Consider the following 21969-nt stretch of genomic DNA (forward strand, 5'->3'; position numbering starts at 1 on the left):
ACAATGTGTGCAAAAGGCATGAGGAGGTAGGCAATAAATCGAATAATTGGGAGAATCTTGATATTTGAACTTTCTTTACAATCAATCTCAATCCTTTTTGTATTATGAAATGTATTGATGTTCATTTCCTCTTTTGATCCCCCAAAAACTAGCGAAATGTAAGCAAAACCAAAAAGATATGCAGATATTTATACAACAGCTGAGTCTAATCCTGAATGCTGATTGGTTAAAACTCTGTTCCATTTGACTGCGCAATCCACTGTCTCATCAGCCCAGCCAGGCAATTTATAACCTCTCCACTATAAAAAGCATCTAGACATTATCTCACATTTATTTTAGACTAACATTTCATTTTCAACAGCGGATATTTGTATAAACCTTTCTGTCTGTCTCTCCGACATTTGCAACATTGTTTCAATATTGAAATTCGATCTCCTGCTGTTCCATAATATGAACGTGTCAGGACAAGACAGACAGGCAGAGTTTCACAGCCAGTCGAAATCATGAATCATGAACTTCCCTGGTCATCTCTACTGCCTCTGATCTGGCGGACTCACTCAAAACAAATGCTTTGTTTGTAATTATCTGAATATTGGAGTGTGCCCCTGGCTATCCGTCAATAAAAAAACAAGAAAATGGTGCCGTCTGCTTTGCTTAATATAAGGAATTAGAAATGGTTTATACTTTTACTTTTGCTTTTGATACTTAAGAACATTTTATCATTCAATTTACTTTTGATACTTAAGTATATTTGAAACCAAAAACTTTTTGACTTTAGCTCAAGTAGTATTTTACAGGGTGACTTTCACTTTTACTTGAGACATTTTCTATTAAGGTATCTTTACTTTTACTCAAGTATGACAATTGAATACTTTTTCCACCACTGGTGACTGGAACAGCCTTGTTTTCTTTGTGACACTAATCCAGCTGAAATATCCGCAGGTGGGTCTGGTTTGGTGGGCTTTGGACATACTGTACAGTACCAGTCAAAAGTTTGGACAAACCTACTCATTCAAGGATTTTTCATTATTTTTACAATTGTAAAAATTGCAGAATAATAGTGAAGACATCAAAACAATGAAGTATATAAACGATATAACCGCCATCGATAAAAGACAGTATACGTCTGATATACCACGGCTGTCAGCCAATCAGCATTCAGGACTCGAACCACCCAGTTTATAATAATAATTATATAGTTAATATAAGTAGACATGCAATCATAATTGACTGTAGTTCATGTAAAGCACACACAAGTTACCGGTGGCTGAAAACACGATCGTCGCGGGATGAACGAGTGAGAAATTGCAGGGCAAGGGCGGTCCATTAAAAAATCATTCCTTCTTCCCTCTCCCTGCAAGTGTAAACTCGTCAGACGTCACGATAAGTCATCAGAAGTGTCCACTTAATTTGAGGGCTGAGGGTATGTCTTTTAAGTATTTGGAATGTAACCAGTTTATAGAACAGCGAATGTGTAGGCATTCACAGAATCACGTTACTGTATAGAACGGCGAACGTGTGGCCAAAAACTACAAAGCCCACATGGTAGTGGTAACACAAGACGCTGTCTGATGATGCTGCTTTGACAAAAGAACCCACACCCCTCAATAGTTACCACAGCCACAAAGTCATAAACCCCTCTATATCTACAATATTCATAAAGTCAGATTTTAAACCTAACCTTAACCACACTGCCAATCTTATACCTAACCTTAAATTAAGACCAAAAAAGCAAATTTTTGTTTTCATGAATTGTTTTGCATATTTTGGACCAATTTTGACTTTGTGGTTGTGGTAACTAGTGAAAGCCTTAAATCATCCGGAAAAGGAACGCTATTGAGTGAGTTGAATAGCTATTTATTATTTGCTTTCAACGTTAGTATCGTTTAAATTCATCTGATAGCCATTACATTGGTCAATTATTTAAATGCATGTTGGTTTTGTTCATTCACAACAAATATATATTTTTTCAAGAAACATGCCACTGTCGTGGCGGTTTTGCACCAGTTAACGTTAGCTAGCTAGCGTTATTAGCCTTTGATGGCAGTCGGTAGATAAAAGGCAATATGTGAAATTCTTGCCACTTTGATACTTTCCTCATAGCAGGGAAATAGCGTTCTGTTTAGTAAGCTAGGCAGATAAATGTCATTACTTAATCATTATTACCATATGCTTATTTGCATTCGCCTTAGCAAGATACTGACAGCTATCTAACTCCGTTTAATTTGTGCTTATACAGGTAACTTTGCTGCTTGTTAGTTAACTAACGTTACAGGATCTTGCTATCGGAGCCAAAATGTGCCAGTCTAAGATCTGAATAAAAATTTAGTTGAATGACAGTTTACAATACATTTTCTTCTGATTTGTTCCCCTTCAAAGCAGTGAAGCTGGCCTACTTGGTGATGGTGGGGTTGTGAGAACCTGGACTACAAGGAAGGCACAGAAGACGACAGGCTGGGAAGTACTGAAACAACCATCATGCTCAGGAACTACACTGTCAATGTTAAGGACATTACTGCAAGGCTGCCAAGTGCTCACTGACTAGCTGACCTCTTATAGGGCCCTTTCCCCTACTTTTTGACTTCATAGGAGGGCACGAGTAGACACACTAACAAATGCAGTAAGAGGGAAATCATTTTCACCCACAAACGGACACACTCTTGAATTGAAACCATGGTGGATAACCGCTACGCTACGGCCCTGGTCATTGGCTCAGTTCTGAGTCTGCTGGCCACTGTCTATCTCTCCATTGCTGTGGGAACACAGCACTGGTACCAGTACCGAAGTCCGCCCGGCAACCATGAGGCCAGCAACGCTTCGGAGCTCCGCGAGGATTTCATCAACGGGGAGTTTGATGAAAAGACCTACAGCGACACGCTGTTCCGCCTCAACGGCACTCTGGGGCTGTGGTGGAGGTGTGTGCAGGCGCCAGGCCAGTCACACTGGTTCAAAGAGCCTGGTAAGAACCTACACACACACTAGAGTGGAGGAGCGGGGTCACTGACTAAGTCGCATTGGTTAAAAGCGTCAGCTAAATGGCATTTATTATATTACTATATATTATTGTGATTATATATAAATATATCATATTTATTACAGCGTTCATTGCAGGTGTTGGTACAGAAAGGGTGTGCTGGATACACAGGTGGACCAGCTACACGTAGCTGTGCCGGTGTTAAACACCATGCTAATATTGTATTATAATATAAAGGCCTCCATTTTTCTGATACCCACACAGGAGCAACACTGGGTTTGATATTAGTATAAATATTTGGTGCTTACTTCCAATGAGTCTGGGGTTCAATATGATCGCAGGTTGTCAACAATGCAGCTTTTTTAAAGGCAATTTCTGATTGAGCGGACATCTGCAGCGTTTAACCGTGAATGCAAACGTGTGAACATTGCCTTTAAAAGCTGCAATGTCGACAACCCACATCAGATTGAATCCCGGTCTAACTCTGTCTCTTCTCTTGTATTTTCAGATCCTAAACTGGTAACACAGTGTGTGAGCTTCACTCTGCCTCAGCAGTTTGTACCCAAGTACAAAGAACCAGGGAATCACAACACTGGGGAGGACCTGCTTCGGACATGTGAGTCTTGCCTTGCAGCCACACACACACACACACATACATACATACAGTGCCTTTGGAAAGTATTCAGACCCCTTAACTTTTTCCAAATGTTGTTACGTTACAGCCTTATTCTAAAATGGATTAAATAAAAAAAATCCTCAGTGATCTATACACAATACCCCATAAGGACACAGCGAAAACAGGTATTTAGAATTTTTTGGTAAAAAATGAAATAGTATATTTACACAAGTATTCAGACCCTTTGCTACAAGACTCGAAATTGAGCTCAGTTGCATGCTGTTTCCATTGATCGTCCTTGAGATGTTTTTACAACTTAATTGGAGTGCACCTGTGGGAAATTAAATTGATTGGACATGATTTGGAAAGGCACACACCTGTCTTTATAAGGTCCCACATCTGACAGTGCATGTCAGAGCAAAAACCAAGCCATGAGGTCAAAGGAATTGTCCATAGAGCTCCGAGACAGGATTGTGTCAAGGCACAGATCAGGGAAAGTGTACCAAAACTATTTCTGCAGCATTGAAGGTCCCCAAGAACACTGTGACCTTTCTTAAATGTAAGAAGTTTGGAACCACCAAGACTCTTCCTAGAGCTGGCCGCCCAGTCAAACTGAGCAATTGGGGGAGAAGGGCCTTGGTCAGGGAGGTAACCAAGAACCTTGTGGTTACTCTGACAGAGCTCTAGAGTTCCTTTGTGGAGAGGAACTCGGTAGAGATACTCTTAATGATCGGCTATGAAAAGCCAACTGACATTTACTCCTGAGGTGCTGACTTGCTGCACCCTCGACAACTACTGTGATTATTATTATTTGACCATGCTGGTCATTTATGAACATTTGAACATCTTGGCCATGTTCTGTTATCTCCACCCGGCACAGCCAGAAGAGGACTGGCCACCCCTCATAGCCTGGTTCCTCTCTAGGTTTCTTCCTAGGTTTTGGCCTTTCTAGGGAGTTTTTCCTAGCCACCGTGCTTCTACACCTGCATTGCTTGCTGTTTGGGGTTTTAGGCTGGGTTTCTGTACAGCACTTTGAGATATCAGCTGATGTAAGAAGGGCTATATAAATAAATTTGATTTGATGGGAGAACCTTCCAAAAGGACAACCATCTCTGCAGCACTCCACCAATCAGGCATTTATGGTAGAGTGGCCAGACGGAAGCCACTCTTCAGTAAAAGACACATGACGGTCCACTTGGAGTTAGCCTAAAGGCACCTAAAGACTCAGACCATGAAAAACAAGATTCTCTGGTGTGATGAAACCAAGATTGAACTCTTTGGCCTGAATACCAAGCGTCACGTCTGGAGGAAACCTGGCACCATCCCTACGGTGAAGCATGGTGGTGTCGGCATCATGCTGTGGGGGTGTTTTTCAGCGGCAGGGACTGGGAGACTAGTCAGGATCGAGGGAAAGATGAACAGAGAAAAGTACAGAAAGATGCTTGATGAAAACCTGCTCCAGAGCGCTCAGGGCCTCAGACTGGGGCGAAGGTTCACCTTCCAACAGGACAACGACCCTAAGCACACAGCCAAGACAACGCAGGAGTGGCTTCGGAACAAGTCTCTGAATTTCCTTGTGGCCCAGCCAGAGCCTGGACTTGGGTCTGATCGAACATCTCTGGAGAGACCTGCAGCAACGCTCCCCATCCAACCTTGACAGCTTGAGAGGATCCGCAGAGGAGAGCGGAAGAAACTCCCCAAATACAGGTGTGCCAAGCTTGTAGCGTCAGACAAAAGAAGACTCAAAGCTGTAATTGCTGTCAAAGGTGCTTCAACAAGTACTGAGTAAAGGGTTTGAATACTTATTTAAATGTGATATTTCTGTTTTTTATTTTTCATTGATTAGCCAAAATTAGAATAAGGCTGTAACCTAACAAAGTGGAAAAAGCCAAGAGGTCTCTCTGCCAAGAGGTTTTCCTAAGGCACTGTACATACACATAATGTATAAACATACTGTAGTTCAAACAAGGTTCACTAGTTTTATTTAGTTTAAGTTTTATAAAACATGTATTTTTCGTTTTTATATTATTTAGAATCCGTTTTAATTTTAGGGACAGAAAGTAGACTATGCGTGGGAGGCTAGGAGACTTGTGTTGCATAGTTTTTGTGTATTTTGAGATGTCACGTCTTGCCACTGTGGGGTAGAAATGCATCAGGTGATGGGTCAGGTCATAGGTTAGGTTAGGTTTTAAAGGTAGGCTCAGCCAGTGAGATGATGTAGATGCACAAAGTAAACAGTAGTAGTGGGTCAATTTCCTCAACAACCAGCAGCATTAAAGAGCGAGGCGAAACTTCTCAGCTGTTTTAGTCCCGTAGCTAACACGTTGTAGAAGCGTGAAGCGCACCCGTATACATGCACAGCAACTTTGTGTTAGAGCAAAGTCTTGCATCACGCTCCTCTCATTGGATGTGATCGAGTAGTAAGGCTAACGAAGCCGACTGTTCGATGAGTGAAGTCTGGGGAGGTGCATCTGTGACATTAGTGGTTTTCAAACAGCAAGGCTCAGATCAACATGATGGCAGTGTCAACATAGCTGCGATTGTTTATCATTTTTTTTTCTTTATAAATGTTGAAATTAACTTTTCTAAACCCCCATATCACACACTCACCAGCAGAAAACACAGGCCAAACGTGTACAATTAATTGGTTAGAGAGGTCTCAAAGATCACTTTGATTTGTATCCCCTGTTCTGCAGTTGCACCTCTGACTTCACTCCTCGACTTTCGTCTAGTCGGTTGCTTGAACCTTACCACTCAAACCCAATCTGTGACCAACCAGATTCAGAAGCTTGAAAACCCTGTTAGATTTTTTCCCAATTTTAGAGAGAGAAAAACAAACTGATTTTTTTTCTTCTTTTTGGAGTCGTATAATTTAAGTTTTTCAAACAGGTTTGTTAATTATTTTATTTCAGTTTCCGGATTAGTTTTAGTTTGTTTTCATTTACTATAATAACCTTGGTTCAAACTGTGTTTCATAGAAATGAGAGTTGGAAATTTGGTGGTTTCCACTGTTGATTGTTATTGTTACTGACATTCATGTGACCTTATCTCTTTCCCTTTCTCTCTCATCCAAACACACACAGAGACACAGCCACGCATTCGTAATAAACATTGGTTTGGCATTACAAAGCTCTTTCTTTAGATATTGTGTATTTGTCTACAAAACTATAAAAATAACTATTTGTACTGCACTTTTCTGACATTTCTAAATTGGTTTCTCTTGGTGTCTGAGCAGACCTGTGGAGGTGCCAGTTCCTGCTGCCTCTGGTTTCCCTAGCTTTGGTGTTCCTCAGCGGGCTCGTCGGTGTGTGTGCCTGCCTCTGCCGCAGCATCACCCCCACCCTGGGTGTAGGAGTGCTCCACCTGCTGGCAGGTTTGAGAACTACATGGATAATCACAATGCCTCTCAACTCCCTTAATCCCACCACACACAAACATTACACCCAACAACACATGTAAAAAGTACTAATGAAAGCTAAGGGATTCATGAAAGTCAAATGTACAATTGCATGAAGTTACATTCATTGTTGTCCTTCCCATCCAGCTCTGTGTTCCCTGGGCACAGTGTGCTGCTTCTTGGCTGGCATGGACCTGCTCCACAGGGAGGTGCTTCCCGACGGTGTGGACGGCTCCCTGGGCTGGTCCCTCTACCTGGCCCTCATCTCCTCACCGCTGCAGATGATGGCGGCCGCCCTCTTCCTGTGGGCCGCCCGGAGCCACCGCCAGAACTACACCCGCATGACTGCCTACCGGGTGGCCTAAAAAGACTGGGGTTTATTTTATGTGTCAGGATTGCGTTCAGTAAGAGCATAACGTTTTGAAATGGAAAATGTGAAGTTGTAGTGTTTCCAGTCACATGCAGACTCCAATTTGTAGAAGGCGAGATTGTTTCTATGAAATGGTTACGTTTCTAAACATTTTACAAACTGCATGTTTTACTGAATGTGACCCTAAACTAATCCTAAATTGCAGTCTACACAACAATGATTTATACTCCTGAGGGGTATCCTACGAAGCAGATTTGAGTAGTTAGCAAAGTAACTTTGGTCAAGTCCGAGTTCAATTCGGGATACCAGTCATACGAAAGTGGCTCACCTTTTAGCCAAATAGGTACATTTCTATGGCAACGAACCCTTCAGAACTAACCTGCTCCGGGGCAGACTAACTCCACTTACCCTGAATAAAATGACTGAGCCTTGGGTTGAGGACCAATGAAATCAGATTCCCTTCTATCAACGATTGCGTAGTCATCCCTTTCATTTGAGGAAGACGAATGATTCAATCATTTAATGAAATGTTTTGTCCGAATAAATTTCAAACTTCACGCAATGTAACACTTTTGTATAAAACGTCATACATATTTTGGGGGTGATTGGAGTGGGAAGAAAGTGCTTGTGCGTTGACGAGCACACCAAAGACGGAATTTCACGAGAAGTAATAAAACAAAGATGGCTGGTTAATATTGGAAAACCCTGAGTAGTTTTAGCTTGCTTCGTTGGATACCCCTCTGCTCTTGGAAGACCTTTGTATGTTCGCGTCTGTCTTAGCCCAGCACCTAAGCTGTTAAAGGTCCAGATCTGGGTCACGTTCAGGGGGGTGCAAAGTACTGAAACATTGCGAATAGAAATGTGATAATTAGAGCTGACATTTCTTACTCGTCATGTCAGAGTATCTGAAGGCTCCACAACCGTTGTGCCCTACTGAACACAACTCGAGTGATTTTGTGCGGAGCTGGGACGTGGCATGAAGAGCACCGGGTGGCCCAATGATTCACTCTGTAACAGCTACGCATTTACAGTGTTGTCATGGCAACCCTCCCCGTTACTATGCCTTGAATGACAGATTTTAGGGTGACTAAATCTTCACAACACCTTAACTACACCCCACAGGGTGGCCTAAACAATCACTTCACCTTAAGCACAACTGTTTGACAGCTGACACGAGCCAATAAAACCTCAAACGAGACATCACCTGTATAAACATATCCTAAGAGATTCATAGAGACAAGTGGTCAATTTGATTTGATTTGACGGTTAATTTGTCCCCAGCAGCACGTACTGTGTGTGCATCAGGTATAACAAAACCTGTGGTTGATTATGAGAAGGTGAGGTGCGTTATGTTTTTCTTGAAACCTTTTGTTTGTAGGTGCATCTTTAGCGATGCTTTTTTTTTTATTCAAGTAAACAACAGTTGGAGTCATAGTTTGCCTTTGCTTCTGTTGCCATCTCTACCATTTATGAATGAAAGCTTTTTGCATGACTGCATGGATAGATCATCCTAGCCTTTTTTTGTGGGTTTTCCTAAACTAAATATTTTTGTGGTTTTGTATTATGTTATCTATAGCGCGTTGTACTGACATGACCCCATTTGCCTACATTTCATTTTTTTAAATTTTATTTCAGCAGATGAGAATTTTCTGCTTAATTTTGTCTTATGTTGATTGAATGTCACCTATTGGAATGTAACCACTTCTTTGCCATTGTCGTCCATATTTGTTAACTTAAACTTTTTGAATGTAAAGACATTTTGTCCTGTTTTGACGCCACTATAGCTAACCTGTGTTTTGATTTTCCTCTTGATGTTTATATTTTTTCGGTTATGTTGAAGTAAGTGTAGTTACAATACTTAGGTTTTCTGAAGCCTACAGTGTTTTGAAGCCAGCTTGAAACTACCAATGACAAGACAACTGGCACTAACTCCCAGTACGCTTGGTAAATGAGCACTCAACAGATATGGTTTACCGGGACACATTTTATGAAGGGTGTTTAAATGTGTTGAAACACATTGTGTTTTTATATGTCACTATACCTAAAGCACACTGCTTATTTTTTTCCCCATAAGAATAAAGTAAACCTATGCAGACCTCCGGTCTAGTTGTCTGAGTGTTAATATCGTATGTGCGTGAGTGTGTTTCAAATAATTAAATGGTGTGTGTAACATGAGGAAAGGCCACACCTTAAACAATGTACATCTGCTTCAAATCTAACAAAATCATGGGCATTCATTTGGAGTTGGTCCCCCCTTTGCTGCTATAACAGCCTCCACTCTTCTGGCAAGGCTTTCCACTAGATGTTGGAACATTGCTACGGGCACTTGCTTCCATTCAGCCACAACTGCATTAGCGAGGTCGGTCACTGATATTTGGCAATTAGGCCTGGCTTGCAGTCAGCGTTCCAATTCATTCCAAATGTGTTTGATGGAGTTGAGGGTAGGGCTCTGCAAGCCAGTCAAGTTCTTCCGCACCGATTACGACAAACGATTTCTGTATGGACCTCACTTTGTGCTGAAACAGGAAAGGGCCTTCCCCAAACGTATACCACAAAGTTGGAAGCACAGAATATCATTGTATGCTGTGGCATTAAGATTTCCCTTCACTGGAACTAAGGGGCCTAGCACAAACCATTATTCCTCCTCTACCAAACTTTACAGTTCGCACTATGCATTGGGGTAGGTACCGTTCTCCTGGCATCCGCCAAACCCAGATTCGTTCGTCGGACTGCCAGATAGTGAAGCGTGATTCATCACTCCAGAGAATGCGTTTCCACTGCTCCAGAGTCCAATGGCGGTGAGCTTTACAGCACTCCAGCCAACGCTTGGCGTTGCACATGGTGATCTTAGGCTTGTGTGCGGCTGCTCGGCCATTGAAGCTCCCTACGAACAGTTATTGTGCTGAAGTTGCTTCCAGAGGCAGTTTGGAACTCAGTAGTGAGTGTTGCAACCGAGGACAGACGATTTCTACTCGCTACGAGCTTCAGCATTCGCAATCCCGTTCTGTGAGCTTGTGTGGCTTACTACTTTGTGGATGAGCCATTGCTCCGAGACGTTTCCACTTCACAATGACAGCACTTACAGTTGACAGGGGGAGGGCAGAAATTTTACACACTTACTTGTTGGAAAGGTGTCATCCTATGACTGTGCCACGTTGAAAGTCACTGAGCTCTTCAGTAAGGCCGATCTACTGCCAATGTTTGTCTATGGACATTGCTAGCTGTGTGCTTGATTTTATATACCTGTCAGCAACGGTTGTGGCTGGAATAGCCAAATCCACTATTTTGAAGGGGTGTCCACATACTTTGTATATATAGTGTACCTTGTAACCTTTTCCTGCATTAAACTATGTCAAAGGTGTCATCTGTACCTAGCACAATCTTAAATGGAGCAATGAAATGCAACTATGAAGACAACTAATTAAACAGAAAATGTACATGTTTAATTGAAATACTGGATTATTGCATTGAACTGTGCATTCTTTCACACACAGTATTCCTGAGGATATTTGGTGATGACTAAAAATAAATTGACAATGAGGTTAGACTAGTAAGTGCTTATTAAGGTTCTGTGCGTGTTTTCCCTTTAATTCTCCCGCTCTTCAGATTATCTCTCTTATCCTCCCCCTCCACCTTCATCAATCTCTCTTCACTTGCAAGGGGGGGATAGTGAGTGTCATCTTTCGTGCCAGGTGGAATGCAATACTCTTCTCATAGTATGCACACTCGTTCACAAAGTAGGGATGGAGGACTTCTACCCCTTCGTACTTCACTATCTCCCCAGAAAACATCAGGAACATGGGATCTCCCGGATGGAGGAGGCAGAAGTCACGGTCCTGGGGAGAAAGATTCACATCAGCATGCTTTGCATTTAGATAATGTACTAGGTCTATGCTGTGAAGGTATACTAAAATGAAAACAATGCCTTCCAACATGGAGAATGTTATCATTTGTTTTGTTTTAAACCTTCTAATAGGGGGGAAAGCAGAATGTTGCTTGAGAGTGATCAGTGTGTATAAGTAGTAGATTGAGAAGTCTTCCTGTTGGGAAGAAGGGAGTCCTAGTTGAAGGAAACAGATTATGGAGACTAGTGAAAGTAACAAAGTGAATGGTAATTGGCTTTCAGATAGCAATCCAATAATGCAATATCTTAGTAATTTGAAGAAGATTGAGCATTGGGATTGATATTAACTTAGAGGCCGCTCACTCTTCAAGGCCTGGTCCACTGCTCTCATGTTTAAGTCGTCTGTTGTTTGTGATTTAAGATAAGCTTCCTGTGGAACAATAGCTGCCAGTACACACTGAACTCAAAACAGGCTGTAAGAGACACAGTGGGGAAATTTGGGACATTTTGTACATAATTGTACGTCAATGCAACAGGTCAAAAAGATTAAGTGGGAGTTGTTTACTTTAGAAGATGCCCAATTCAGCTTTACGGGACACCGTATCATCTGATGTGTCTGAACAGTGCAGCATGCTATTCAGTTAGGATGCAATTTTGGAACTTCATTTTTTTTTTGTATTTATAAGAATGGAATTTATCTTTACTGCATATTATTGTAGGCCTATTTATTAATCTAAACCAATTCTTGAAATATTTTAAATGCATTTTGTTTCATTCTGCTGAGACATTTATGTTGGCTAAATTAAGTTTGATCTTTCTTTTTAATTATGTGCTCTGTATTTAACTTAAGATAAGTTATAAGTAACTTTTGTCAAATAAATATCTTTAGCCTATAGCTGTCATGTGTTGAGTATGGTAGGTAGCCTTTCTTGGTTATTTCTGCAATATAGACTGTTTAAATCTTCTGTGAAGGTTTTGTTTCATTCTGTTGAGCCATTTTCTGTAATGTTGTGTCTGCTTTGATATAATATTCTGCTCATATTTTCCCTATAAACAATGGTTTGACTTACTTTTGATATTGCCCTAATAAAATGTTGCAGGCCTATGATATGAAGGCAGTGCAATACGGCGCTCCAACTGACCCTGACAGTTGAACTTGAGGTGAGGAAGAAAGTTTTAGGCCTACCAGAGTTACTCCTATAATCTAACAATATAATGTTTATCTTTGTAAAAAAATATTATAAGAGCAAAATAACGAATTCGCCTCCTGTACGCCTATGTCTGTATAGCAGACGCAGTAGCCTATCTGACAAGGACAAAGAAATGCATGTCGGTGTCGTAGCATGCCGCCGGCATATCTCTCCCTCTCTCTCTGGGGCTAGGCTTAAGCTTCTCTTCCTTTATGTTTATTTTTAAATATTAATATCATATAGGTGGACACCTAAGCCTATACAATGCCCTGATGCATTTAGCGTACAAATCTCTGGCAGCTGAACCGTCAGGTGGACAATTATTGTTTTAGGAAACTAAAAAACAATATGCTATGAAGTTTTGCTTATGCTAAACATGGAAACAAAATGAATAGAGTTTTTGTCATAGGCTGTTTTTAAGGACATGTAAATGTGGCTAATTTGGCCATTATCCATAGTTTATTGTTGGCGTTGGCTGCGTGGGTGGACGCTCTAATCGGTTAAGCACCCAATGCATATGGACTACTGGTAAATTTCTCAAATGTTCGATAAATAAAAACCTTCCCAACTACTTGTCCGGCGTCAAATTGTCATGATCGGACACCCTGATATGTAGTATACTGTATAGGCTACAAAATAAACTTCCCAGTGACACTGATTCACCCAATGATGAAGAATAGGCTACTCACTGGTGATGGCCGATGAGCTCGTGACAATATCTCAAGATAAATTACTTTGAAAAACAGTGCTGTTCACTCAGAATCACTCAAAAATTGTTTCTAATTTTTCAGCAGTAGGCATTTACTTTTCAAACGGTAGGCCTACGTTTTTCTCGAAATTATATTTTGAAATTTGTGGTAGGCAAACTGGCAGCTGCAACCAACCATAAAAATATAATCCAAAAATGACAGTTCCCATTCATGTCAGAACTGGCAGCCATTGATAGTGTACAACACTTAATCCACAGCTATTTGTTAGAAGCTATTTATCCTCTGTGGCTAAATTATGCACTCTGGTTTAGTATTTAGAATTATTTAATTTATGTCTTTTCAGACAGGAGTAATATAACTTTAGGAGAAAACATTTTATTCTTGTTGCCTAATTATGGCAAAAGTATTTCAATTTATCAGGGGGTGCTGCAGCTGCTTCCAGCAGCTATGCATTGAAGGGTTCATTTACAGGACTTTAACCAACTGCAGGAAGATTCAATTAAATACAAGGGCAGGAGGTTCCTGAACCTGTAGTTGGGGATGTATGGCAGCAGTGATTTCATTGGTCTCTGGGTCTCTTGGGTAGTCTACACTCTTCACAAAGGTGTACACATCATCCACCTCGCCACCTTCAAAGGCACTTCCTGGTAGAGATAAGATGATGGTTTGTATTAGGTTAATGACCAGAATTGAATCGAAAATGTAATTTCTCTTGAAAGGGAACTTGTCTTGATACATACATATACATTATATACAAGAGCACAGGCCAGTTCGAGTACACAAGATAGGAAAAAATATGCAAAATACAATAACCACAAATGCCGTGAAGACTAACAGCATAGTGTTGAATGGTAGGCCCTTGTGCATGAAGGAAATCTAATTGTATCTGTTCCTGGTACGTGGGAGCTAGATGCGTGTAGGTATGAATGATGTTAATGCTATTCCTGTTGTTGACCAAGGCTGTAGGCCAGGTAGCGATGATCAAGGGTTGTGTATTCTGTGTGTAGGGGATGTGAGGGGTCAGCAATGTTTACCGTCGATGGGAGTTCAAGTACCTGAGTTGAAGCACTGGACCCAATCTAGTGTCTGGTCGACTGCCTCCTTCATGATGTTGAAGATGTCGGCTCTGACCACACCATGGGGTTGAGGTCCCACCTCTATCGCTGTGGAGTGACAGCATTAGAATGAATACAGTAAATGGGAAAAACATACAGAAAAACACTGGTTTCCTATGACAGGAAGAAGATTGCATGGCGAGTTTCCTATGAACACACAGCACAAGCACTTACAGAAGCCATGCTTGCCCAGGGAGTCCTGAGAGTAGGCATCAGCTAGTGGTAGATCCAGCAGGATAAACCTCACTGGCACTGAGGTTATCTTCCTCTGAGAACACAACATATTAACACTTTACACTCCCATATGACCCAGATTATAGCAGTCAGATGAAGCCCTTCTCACAGAAACCAGGTCAGATGGTGCATGCACTTCCCCTTTAAGACAGTAATAGAGTCATGTTGAAATTATACACTCCAATCAGTCCAGACAGCTAAATTAAGTTTCCATTCAATTGGGAACAGATTTTCATACGAATATTCTAAAAACTGCATAAAGAAAATATGCAAATTTTCCAACTAGTGGTATGTTTGCACCAAATGGACTTGTTGCAGATAAAACATTTGTGCGCGTTGTACTTTTTCGCAATGTGTTTCCATCACGTTTTAAACTCGGAAAAAAAACTGTTGCGTTAAATAGCAAATGTTCTTGGCACTCGCGCTCTAGCAAACCGCAGCGCACAACAGCTCGCAGATACAGTGCGGATAGGCTATGTGGGTAGGCTAGTCTACGTTATAAGGTTATTATGGATAAGAATGACAAATAAAAAACAAACGGCAGTCAAGCATCGATCATCATGTCACCGGAATAAGGCTCTCGATATTTATTGGAAAGGAGCATCAAGCACTTTCACCATCTGTAACCTAATAAACTGCATAGTTTCCCGAGTCGTAGTGGAGGACCACACCATATCACCGTGTGACTCCAAGTGTACTTATACATGATGGTTATTATATCAATATTTGCGCATTAAAAGGTGTTTCCACCGCCATTTCTTTACTATAATAATTTTTTGGGACACAAAAAGATCCCACCATATCGAAGGAACATTGATAAATTGTACCGAAACTTCCTGTTTCCATCGTCGCAGCTGTCATGATTTTTTTTTTTACACAGTGCTACTTTACTCGCATAAAAACTTGGATGGAAACGTGGTTACAGACAGCAACAGACAGAATAATTTCCTTCCGCTTCCAGACAGCAATGCTTCCAACCAGCATATTGTCTCAATGGCAGCAACAGTCAGATTAACCATCCACTTTCCCTTTAAAACAGATTTTTATTTTACCTTTATTTAACCAGTTAGGCTAGTTGAGAACAAGTTCTCATTTACAACTGCGACCTGGCCAAGATTAAAGCAAAGCAGTTCGACACATACAACACAGAGTTACACATGGAATAAACAAACATACGGTCAATAATACAGTAGGAAAAAAAGGGGGGAAAGTCTATATACAGTGTATGCAAATGAGGTAAGATAAGGGAGGTAAGACAATAAATAGGCCATGGTGGCGAAGTAATTACAATATACCAATTAAACACTGGAGTGATAGATGTGCAGAAGATGAATGTGCAAGTAGAGATACTAGGGTGCAAAGGAGCAAGATAAATAAATACAGTATGGGGATGAGGTAGTTGGATGGGCTATATTACAGATGGGCTATGTACAGGTGCAGTGATCTGTGAGCTGCTCTGACTGCTGGTGCTTAAAGCTAGTGAGGGCGATATGAGTCTCCAGCTTCAGGGATTTTTGCAGTTCGTTCCAGTCATTGGCAGCAGAGAACTGAAAGGAAAGGCGGCCGTTACATTGTGTTGTTTAAGTGTTCCCTTTATTTTTTTGAGCAGTGTAATTGGCTTTGGGGGTGACTAGTGAGATATACCTGCTGGAGCGCGTGCTACGGTTGGGTGCTGCTATGGTGACCAGTGAGCTGAGATAAGGCGGGGCTTTACCTAGCAGAGACTTGTAGATGACCTGGAGCCAGGGAGTTTGGCGACGAGTATGAAGCGAGGGCCAGCCAACGAGAACGTACAGGTCGCAATGGTGGGTAGTATATGGGGCTTTGGTGACAAAACAGTTGGCACTGATAGACTGCATCCAATTTGTTGAATAGAGTTTGAGGCTATTTTGTAAATGTCATCGCCGAAGTCGAGGATCGGTAGGATGGTCAGTTTTACGAGGGTATGTTTGGCAGCATGAGTGAAGGACACTTTGTATAGGAAGCCAATTCTAGATTTAATTTTGGATTGGAGATGCTTAATGTGAGTCTGAAAGGAGAGTTTACAGTCTAACCAGACACCTAGGTATTTGGTAGTTGTCCACATATTCTAAATCAGAACCGTCCAGAGTAGTGATGCTGGATGGGCGGGCAGGTGCGGGCAGCGATCGGTTGAAGAGCACACATTTAGTTTTACTTGCACTTAAGAGCAGTTGGAGGCAACGGAAGGAGAGTTATGGCATTGAAGCTCGTCTGGATGTTAATTAACACAGTGTCCAAAGAAGATCGATCTTAATTCCCTCGCACGGAAACAAAGTAACATAGGGAGCCTATTTGATGGCCCACATTGGGGGCTGGCAGTACAACTAAGGACAAGGGGACGTTGTTTCAAGGATCAGGTCTTGGATCACTTTCCCTTGTCCTTAATCCTCATTGAATTGAAACTCTGGTCACCTGGATTTGTCTATAGATGTGCAGAATGACACAGTCTTGGTCAGAGCAGGAGATGAGACTGAGGCCCATGTTGGCTGTGGTGTTGTGGAGATCACACACCAGGTCCATGGCCCCCACGCTGCCCTTGGGCCCCAGTAGAGTGTTCAGCTCCTGGGCTCGCCTCACCTCGTACGGAGTGGCGTCCGTCACAGGTGAACTAGGGAGGGAGAGAGGGACGGGTGTGGAGAGTGAGAGAGAATGGAGACAGAGAGGGTGGGAGAAGGAGAGAGGGTGGAAGAAGGAGAGAGAATGGAGACAGAGAGGGTGGGAGAAGGAGAGAGGGTGGGAGAAGGAGAGGGTGGGAGAAGGAGAGGGTGGGAGAAGGAGAGGGTGGGAGAGAGAGAGGGTGGGAGAGAGAGTGAACGAGTGTGTATACTAGAAGAAAGGTGTATCGCCTTGGCATGGGAGAATACCAACTACTCGTCTTTGCTGGTGAGAGACTGAGAGGAGGAAATAAATGCCACCAACTCTTTGGGATGTCATCCCTTCAGCTCTGTAGGGTTGAGTAAATCTTGAGTATCAATAAGTACTGAGAATGAATATGAATTATGATATAGTCCCATAAATGCAAAAACTTTAATAGACTGTTCAGATAAGTAGTGGCCTTGGTAGCCAGGCACATAACAGCCCAGGCTGCAAGGTTCAGAATATTCCAAAACAATATCCAAAGTTATCTGGAAATGTTGCCATGACCACATTGTTAATTTACTGACTCCACGGTGGAGGGATATTTTATTTGGAAGTTATCTTGTGTATGCTTCCTTGTCTCTTTACAATGCATTGTAAGATCTTGTCTTTGATTCATACAGTTCACACCTGCATAGTTCATTTGCCAACAGGTAAAGTGGTAAGAAGATATAATACATTTGTAGTTGTGGTGAACTATCCCTTGATGGATCACACTGATTGCATGTGTAGTTTAATTTGTGCTTATGGCAACCTTTACCTGAGTATGGCGTCGGTGAAACAACGGTTGAGGTCCACTTCGGTGTATCGCTTGCACATTTGGACGGCACGCGGGTTGGATATGACTGTGGTCAAGGTCGCCGACCCTACCTTCTCCAGCTTCTGCCTCTGCAACTCCCTCACCAGATACACGCCCGACATCTCGTTGCCATGGGTGCCGCCGCAGAGGGCGACGCGGGACTGCGCTGGGAGAGAGACTGGCTCCATCTGCTGGCCAGAGAGAGAGAGAGAGAGAAAGAAAGAGAGAGAGACGTATAGTAAAATAATAACCAAAGTGTAAGCAAATAGACATCTTTGAGCTCTCTATCGCATTACTCATTACCAGGGCCATGGTAGTGTGGTGAGCAGACATTTGCCTCAGCACTTTTCACCACTTCTGATTTAGTTTAATGAACGTAATGATCTGTTGATGAGTATTTTTGTCTTCTCATACAGGAGCAAGAGAGGCCTAGTTCATTGTTAAAACACATTTTTTATTTTAGCAGCCAGTGCTGCAGCACCCTCAGCACCCCACCCGTTAGCACCCCTAGCTATGAATGCCATACATTGTTAATCTTTCACTTAAATAATGGGTATAAACCAGAAAGACACGTTTTAGGCTAGGCCTACCGTAATTCATTACAGTTTTGTGGTTTTCAGCCTAAATAAATCACCTGGGGCAACATTACAGCAGGCTAAACTTGCCCGGTTGCTCAGTTCACTTCCCCCAGACAAGGTTCCAGAGTTTTACCCGGTTACAATCAGGAAGAAAATAAAATTGAACCACCACTCTGGGACCTGTGGTGCCACCTCTGCTCATTACATGTACAAGAGTCAGACAATGCCCTAAATAACCCCAGAGGCCCTAAAGGTATTCCCGGCTATTATGTTCACAGTCTACTATGGACAACTCTCCTCAATAAGACCATTACTTCTTCTGGTTCCGATGTCCCCTGGGGTGGTTAAGTGATTCCTCATGGGCTCCTTGGTCCAGGTTTACTATATGAACTGAGGCTTGGTAGGGTTAAGTTATAATTGTTTAGATTCCAGTTAAGGAGCATTGTTAGCATCCAAGCTGTTTACCATTAACAATGGTTGCACTAAAGCAGATTAGATACAGGCGTTTCTTTCTCGCTCTCTGCAAATGTCATTCATTAACTATGAATGCGCCAACCTTTACAGTTTTCGCAAGCTAGTGAGGGTCAGCGGTGTTATTTGAAACAATGGGTAGAGGATAGTGGGGTAAGTTGAGCCAAAGGGGTAAGTTGAGCCACCGGTGTTTCTAGGAAACCATACACAAAATTAATAATTTGACAAAGTATTTAGGAAGAGGTCATCATTTCATGGAGTCTGTGAAGGAAGAAACCAAAAGTTTGTTCCAAAAAACATATTTTCACGAAGTAAAATAAATGTTTTGTGTTAAAGGTTTCATGACGCTTATCTAAACAAAAGTAGATCATTTTAAGATTATTCTATTCATCAGTTGGGGTCTCTATAAGCTTCAATAGGAGGTCCGTAAACCTAGCATGAAATGACCATGGGGTAGGTTGAGCCATTGGCAAGTTGACCAAATTTAAGTGATTAGTTCCTATGCGTAATCCAAAGCATTATCACTGGGATATGAGGTAACAATGAGTGTTAAACGTGTTACAATCGTTTGTTAGGTGTTAAGCCTGTGTTAAAAGATACTTACAATTATTAAAAGACAAAAAAGTGATTATGTTGAATTGTGTTTGGCAAATTAAGATAAATATGGTCTTATAAAGGTAGTGGTTATATTTCATTCAGTACAGAAATGTGTAGGTGGCTTAACTTACCCTGTCCCACGGCTCAACTTACCCCATACCTGTGGTAAATTGTGCCAGGAGGCAGATTTTTTGGGACAAACTTTGTTTTCAAAACTGTAATGTTTACATGAATTCAATTGGTGCGGCAGGGTAGCCTAGTGGTTAGAGCGTTGGACTATTAACCGAAAGGTTGCAAGTTCAAGTCCCTGAGCTGACAAGGTACAAATCTGTTGTTCTGCCCCTGAACAGGCAGTTAACCCACTGTTCCTAGTCTGTCATTGAAAATAAGAATTTGTTCTTAACTGACTTGCCTAGTTAGATAAATGAATTCAATTCAAGTTGCATTTAGGTAACAACCATTGTAAAACTATTCTATGCAGGAAACTAAAGGCCTGACCTCATAGCTTCTATTCATTGTATGTTACTCATCCACAGTTAAAAAATTTGACTCAGATATCATATCACTGTTTTTTTGTGTCACTGGGTCATTGTAAGAGCAGGGGAATCATCTTCAGGTTTCTGTCTCTATCTCTGTCCGTCTTTGTCTTTCTCCATGTTATTCTCACTTCCCCTCACTCTAATCCCAATCTATCATAAATGATTCTACTCATCAGCTGCTCACCAGGACATTGATTAGCTGAATCAAGGTTAGAGCAAAAGCCTACATAACCAAGCTCTCCAGAATGGTTGGCCACCTGTGCTGTAATCTATAAGTGGCTTCTCCTAATGTATTTTTTCTGCATGGCACATTCTATGGAAACCAACTGTGAATAGAATTTAGCTATTTTCATAGTTAATGGTGTTTCTCAAATGTTCTATAATAAATATATAAAATGGCTCTCAGAGCTCATATTGTATAAATCCACCATGGTGTCACCATACACTGACAACAATGTTTACATCCTGAACTTCAACCCTCTGTCATATAACGTGTCTTGAACCCTCTGTCATATAACGTGTCCTGAACTTTAACACTTTGTCATATGAACAGACCCACTTTGTTTGTCTTCACTGTGCCAGAGAGCAAGGGAAATCTAAATTCCGGACAAACAGGCAAGCAGGAAATGTAACAGCTGATATACCAGTATGTGTTTTCCACCCACTCAGTTTCTGCACTTCAAGGCACACATATAGTATGTATACAAAACACCCCTCCCACAAACAAGTGTGCAGTCAAACCCAGACACCAGCTGTGCGAGTATACACACACACTCACACTCAATCACTAACATCCAAAGGAATCCATATGAGAGACAGGTAAGAACTCTAGACATGGTATAGAGAAAAGTGTAAGGCTAGCAGTCTTACCGTGTGGTGTGGGTGAAAGTTCCTTCCCTGGCTGAGACTACAGTCTCCCAAGTTATACTGAGCAGTCATCAACCTTTGAACTTTTCAACTAGCCCGCCCATAAGTGAGCCAAATTTCACAATCTGTAAACAAAGCAAACCAGGCACTACACCAGGACTATTCAATGCCAGAGGCAAGAAAGACCTGACACACACACCACGCAAACACTCGCAAGGGTGTGCAAAGACACATACACCACAACAGACCACGCCCTTAGCAAATCCCCAATTTTTACAGACAGAACTTTCTTTGATCTATCCCTCCCTTCTTTCCTTCCCCCTCTTCCTGGTGCCTCCTTCCCGTTAATGTTATTCTCAGATCAGATTTCAGTTAGCAACATTTATGATGTAATAGGAACTCCCTCTGCTGGTCCTGGACCACTGCAGTACGAAGTGCTGAGTCTCCCAGAGAGAAAGAGAGAGAGAGAGAGACAGAGAGAGAGAGGTAAGACATTGATTGTGATCTGAGCCATCATCATACATTTTTCATAAGTTGTTAGGTGCAAGGTTTGTGGGGGTAGAGGAAGGGATGGATGAGAAAGAGAAGGTTAGTGGGTGGTGGTGGAAAGGAAGGTTAGTGGGGGTGGGGGAAAGGAAGGGATGGAAGAGAAAGGCCAGTTTTAGACAACTGCAGTCCCACACCAAAATGCAAAGTCAGCAATTGACGCATCTTAATCTACTGGTGCTTGTAATTCATAGCTTTTTACTATGTAATTATCTTTTTAGTGTAATTTGGAGTAAATTCTTGCTAATGTCTATACCGTAAAATAAAGTTTTCCCTGTGTCAACTAATAACATTCTAAAGTGGGTGTGTTGTACCTCTAATGTGTTCCTAAATTTTCTTCCTCATTGCCCTCCCTCTTCGCCTGTTTTGTCCTCCTTTTCCATCTTCCTTTCGTCTCCACCACTCTCTCTTTCTCAAAAGCTGTAATTAGCCCACTAATCCTGTTGGGTCAGTCAATCACACAT

At 41.8% G+C, this 21969-nt stretch overlaps 2 protein-coding genes across 4 annotated transcripts; one reads left to right on the forward strand and one right to left on the reverse strand.

Moving 5' to 3' along the window:
• The first annotated feature begins 1726 nt into the window (after positions 1–1726).
• Positions 1727–9459, forward strand: LOC139578985 (claudin domain-containing protein 1-like). 2 transcript variants are annotated; one of them, XM_071407152.1, is made up of 5 exons: positions 1727–1840; positions 2380–2959; positions 3483–3590; positions 6826–6963; positions 7135–9459. In XM_071407152.1, the coding sequence occupies exons 2-5, from the start codon at positions 2674–2676 to the stop codon at positions 7350–7352; spliced, it is 750 nt and encodes a 249-aa protein (XP_071263253.1). In that variant the 5' UTR covers positions 1727–1840; positions 2380–2673; the 3' UTR covers positions 7353–9459. The 2 variants fall into 2 exon arrangements, with proteins under 2 accessions (XP_071263253.1, XP_071263254.1); XM_071407153.1 differs by lacking the exon at positions 1727–1840 and adding an exon at positions 1843–2239.
• A 1319-nt stretch (positions 9460–10778) lies between these two features.
• Positions 10779–21279, reverse strand: LOC139578984 (N-acyl-aromatic-L-amino acid amidohydrolase (carboxylate-forming) B-like). 2 transcript variants are annotated; one of them, XM_071407151.1, is made up of 7 exons: positions 20963–21279; positions 17869–18095; positions 16884–17079; positions 14391–14484; positions 14157–14264; positions 13630–13745; positions 10779–11193 (listed from the first exon to the last, which is right to left on the reverse strand). In XM_071407151.1, exons 1-7 carry the CDS (start codon positions 21029–21031, stop codon positions 10996–10998), a joined length of 1008 nt encoding a protein of 335 aa, XP_071263252.1. In that variant the 5' UTR covers positions 21032–21279; the 3' UTR covers positions 10779–10995. The 2 variants fall into 2 exon arrangements, with proteins under 2 accessions (XP_071263252.1, XP_071263251.1); XM_071407150.1 differs by having other exon boundaries at positions 17869–18098; positions 20963–21233.
• Between the last annotated feature and the right edge of the window lie 690 nt (positions 21280–21969).

The sequence above is a fragment of the Salvelinus alpinus genome, chromosome 6, assembly GCF_045679555.1.
Source record: "Salvelinus alpinus chromosome 6, SLU_Salpinus.1, whole genome shotgun sequence".
Lineage (NCBI taxonomy): Eukaryota > Metazoa > Chordata > Actinopteri > Salmoniformes > Salmonidae > Salvelinus > Salvelinus alpinus.

Coding starts and splice junctions, on each gene's coding strand:
- LOC139578985 (XM_071407152.1), top strand. CDS start 2,674: ATGGTGGATAACCGCTACGCTACGGCCCTGGTCATTGGCTCAGTTCTG. Junction 2,960..3,482: donor ACACTGGTTCAAAGAGCCTG/GTAAGAACCTAC, acceptor TTGTATTTTCAG/ATCCTAAACTGGTAACACAG. Junction 6,964..7,134: donor AGTGCTCCACCTGCTGGCAG/GTTTGAGAACTA, acceptor CTTCCCATCCAG/CTCTGTGTTCCCTGGGCACA.
- LOC139578984 (XM_071407150.1), bottom strand. CDS start 21,031: ATGACTGCTCAGTATAACTTGGGAGACTGTAGTCTCAGCCAGGGAAGG. Junction 18,099..20,962: donor ACTTTCACCCACACCACACG/GTAAGACTGCTA, acceptor CTCTCTGGCCAG/CAGATGGAGCCAGTCTCTCT. Junction 14,485..16,883: donor ACATCTATAGACAAATCCAG/GTGACCAGAGTT, acceptor TTGTGTTCTCAG/AGGAAGATAACCTCAGTGCC.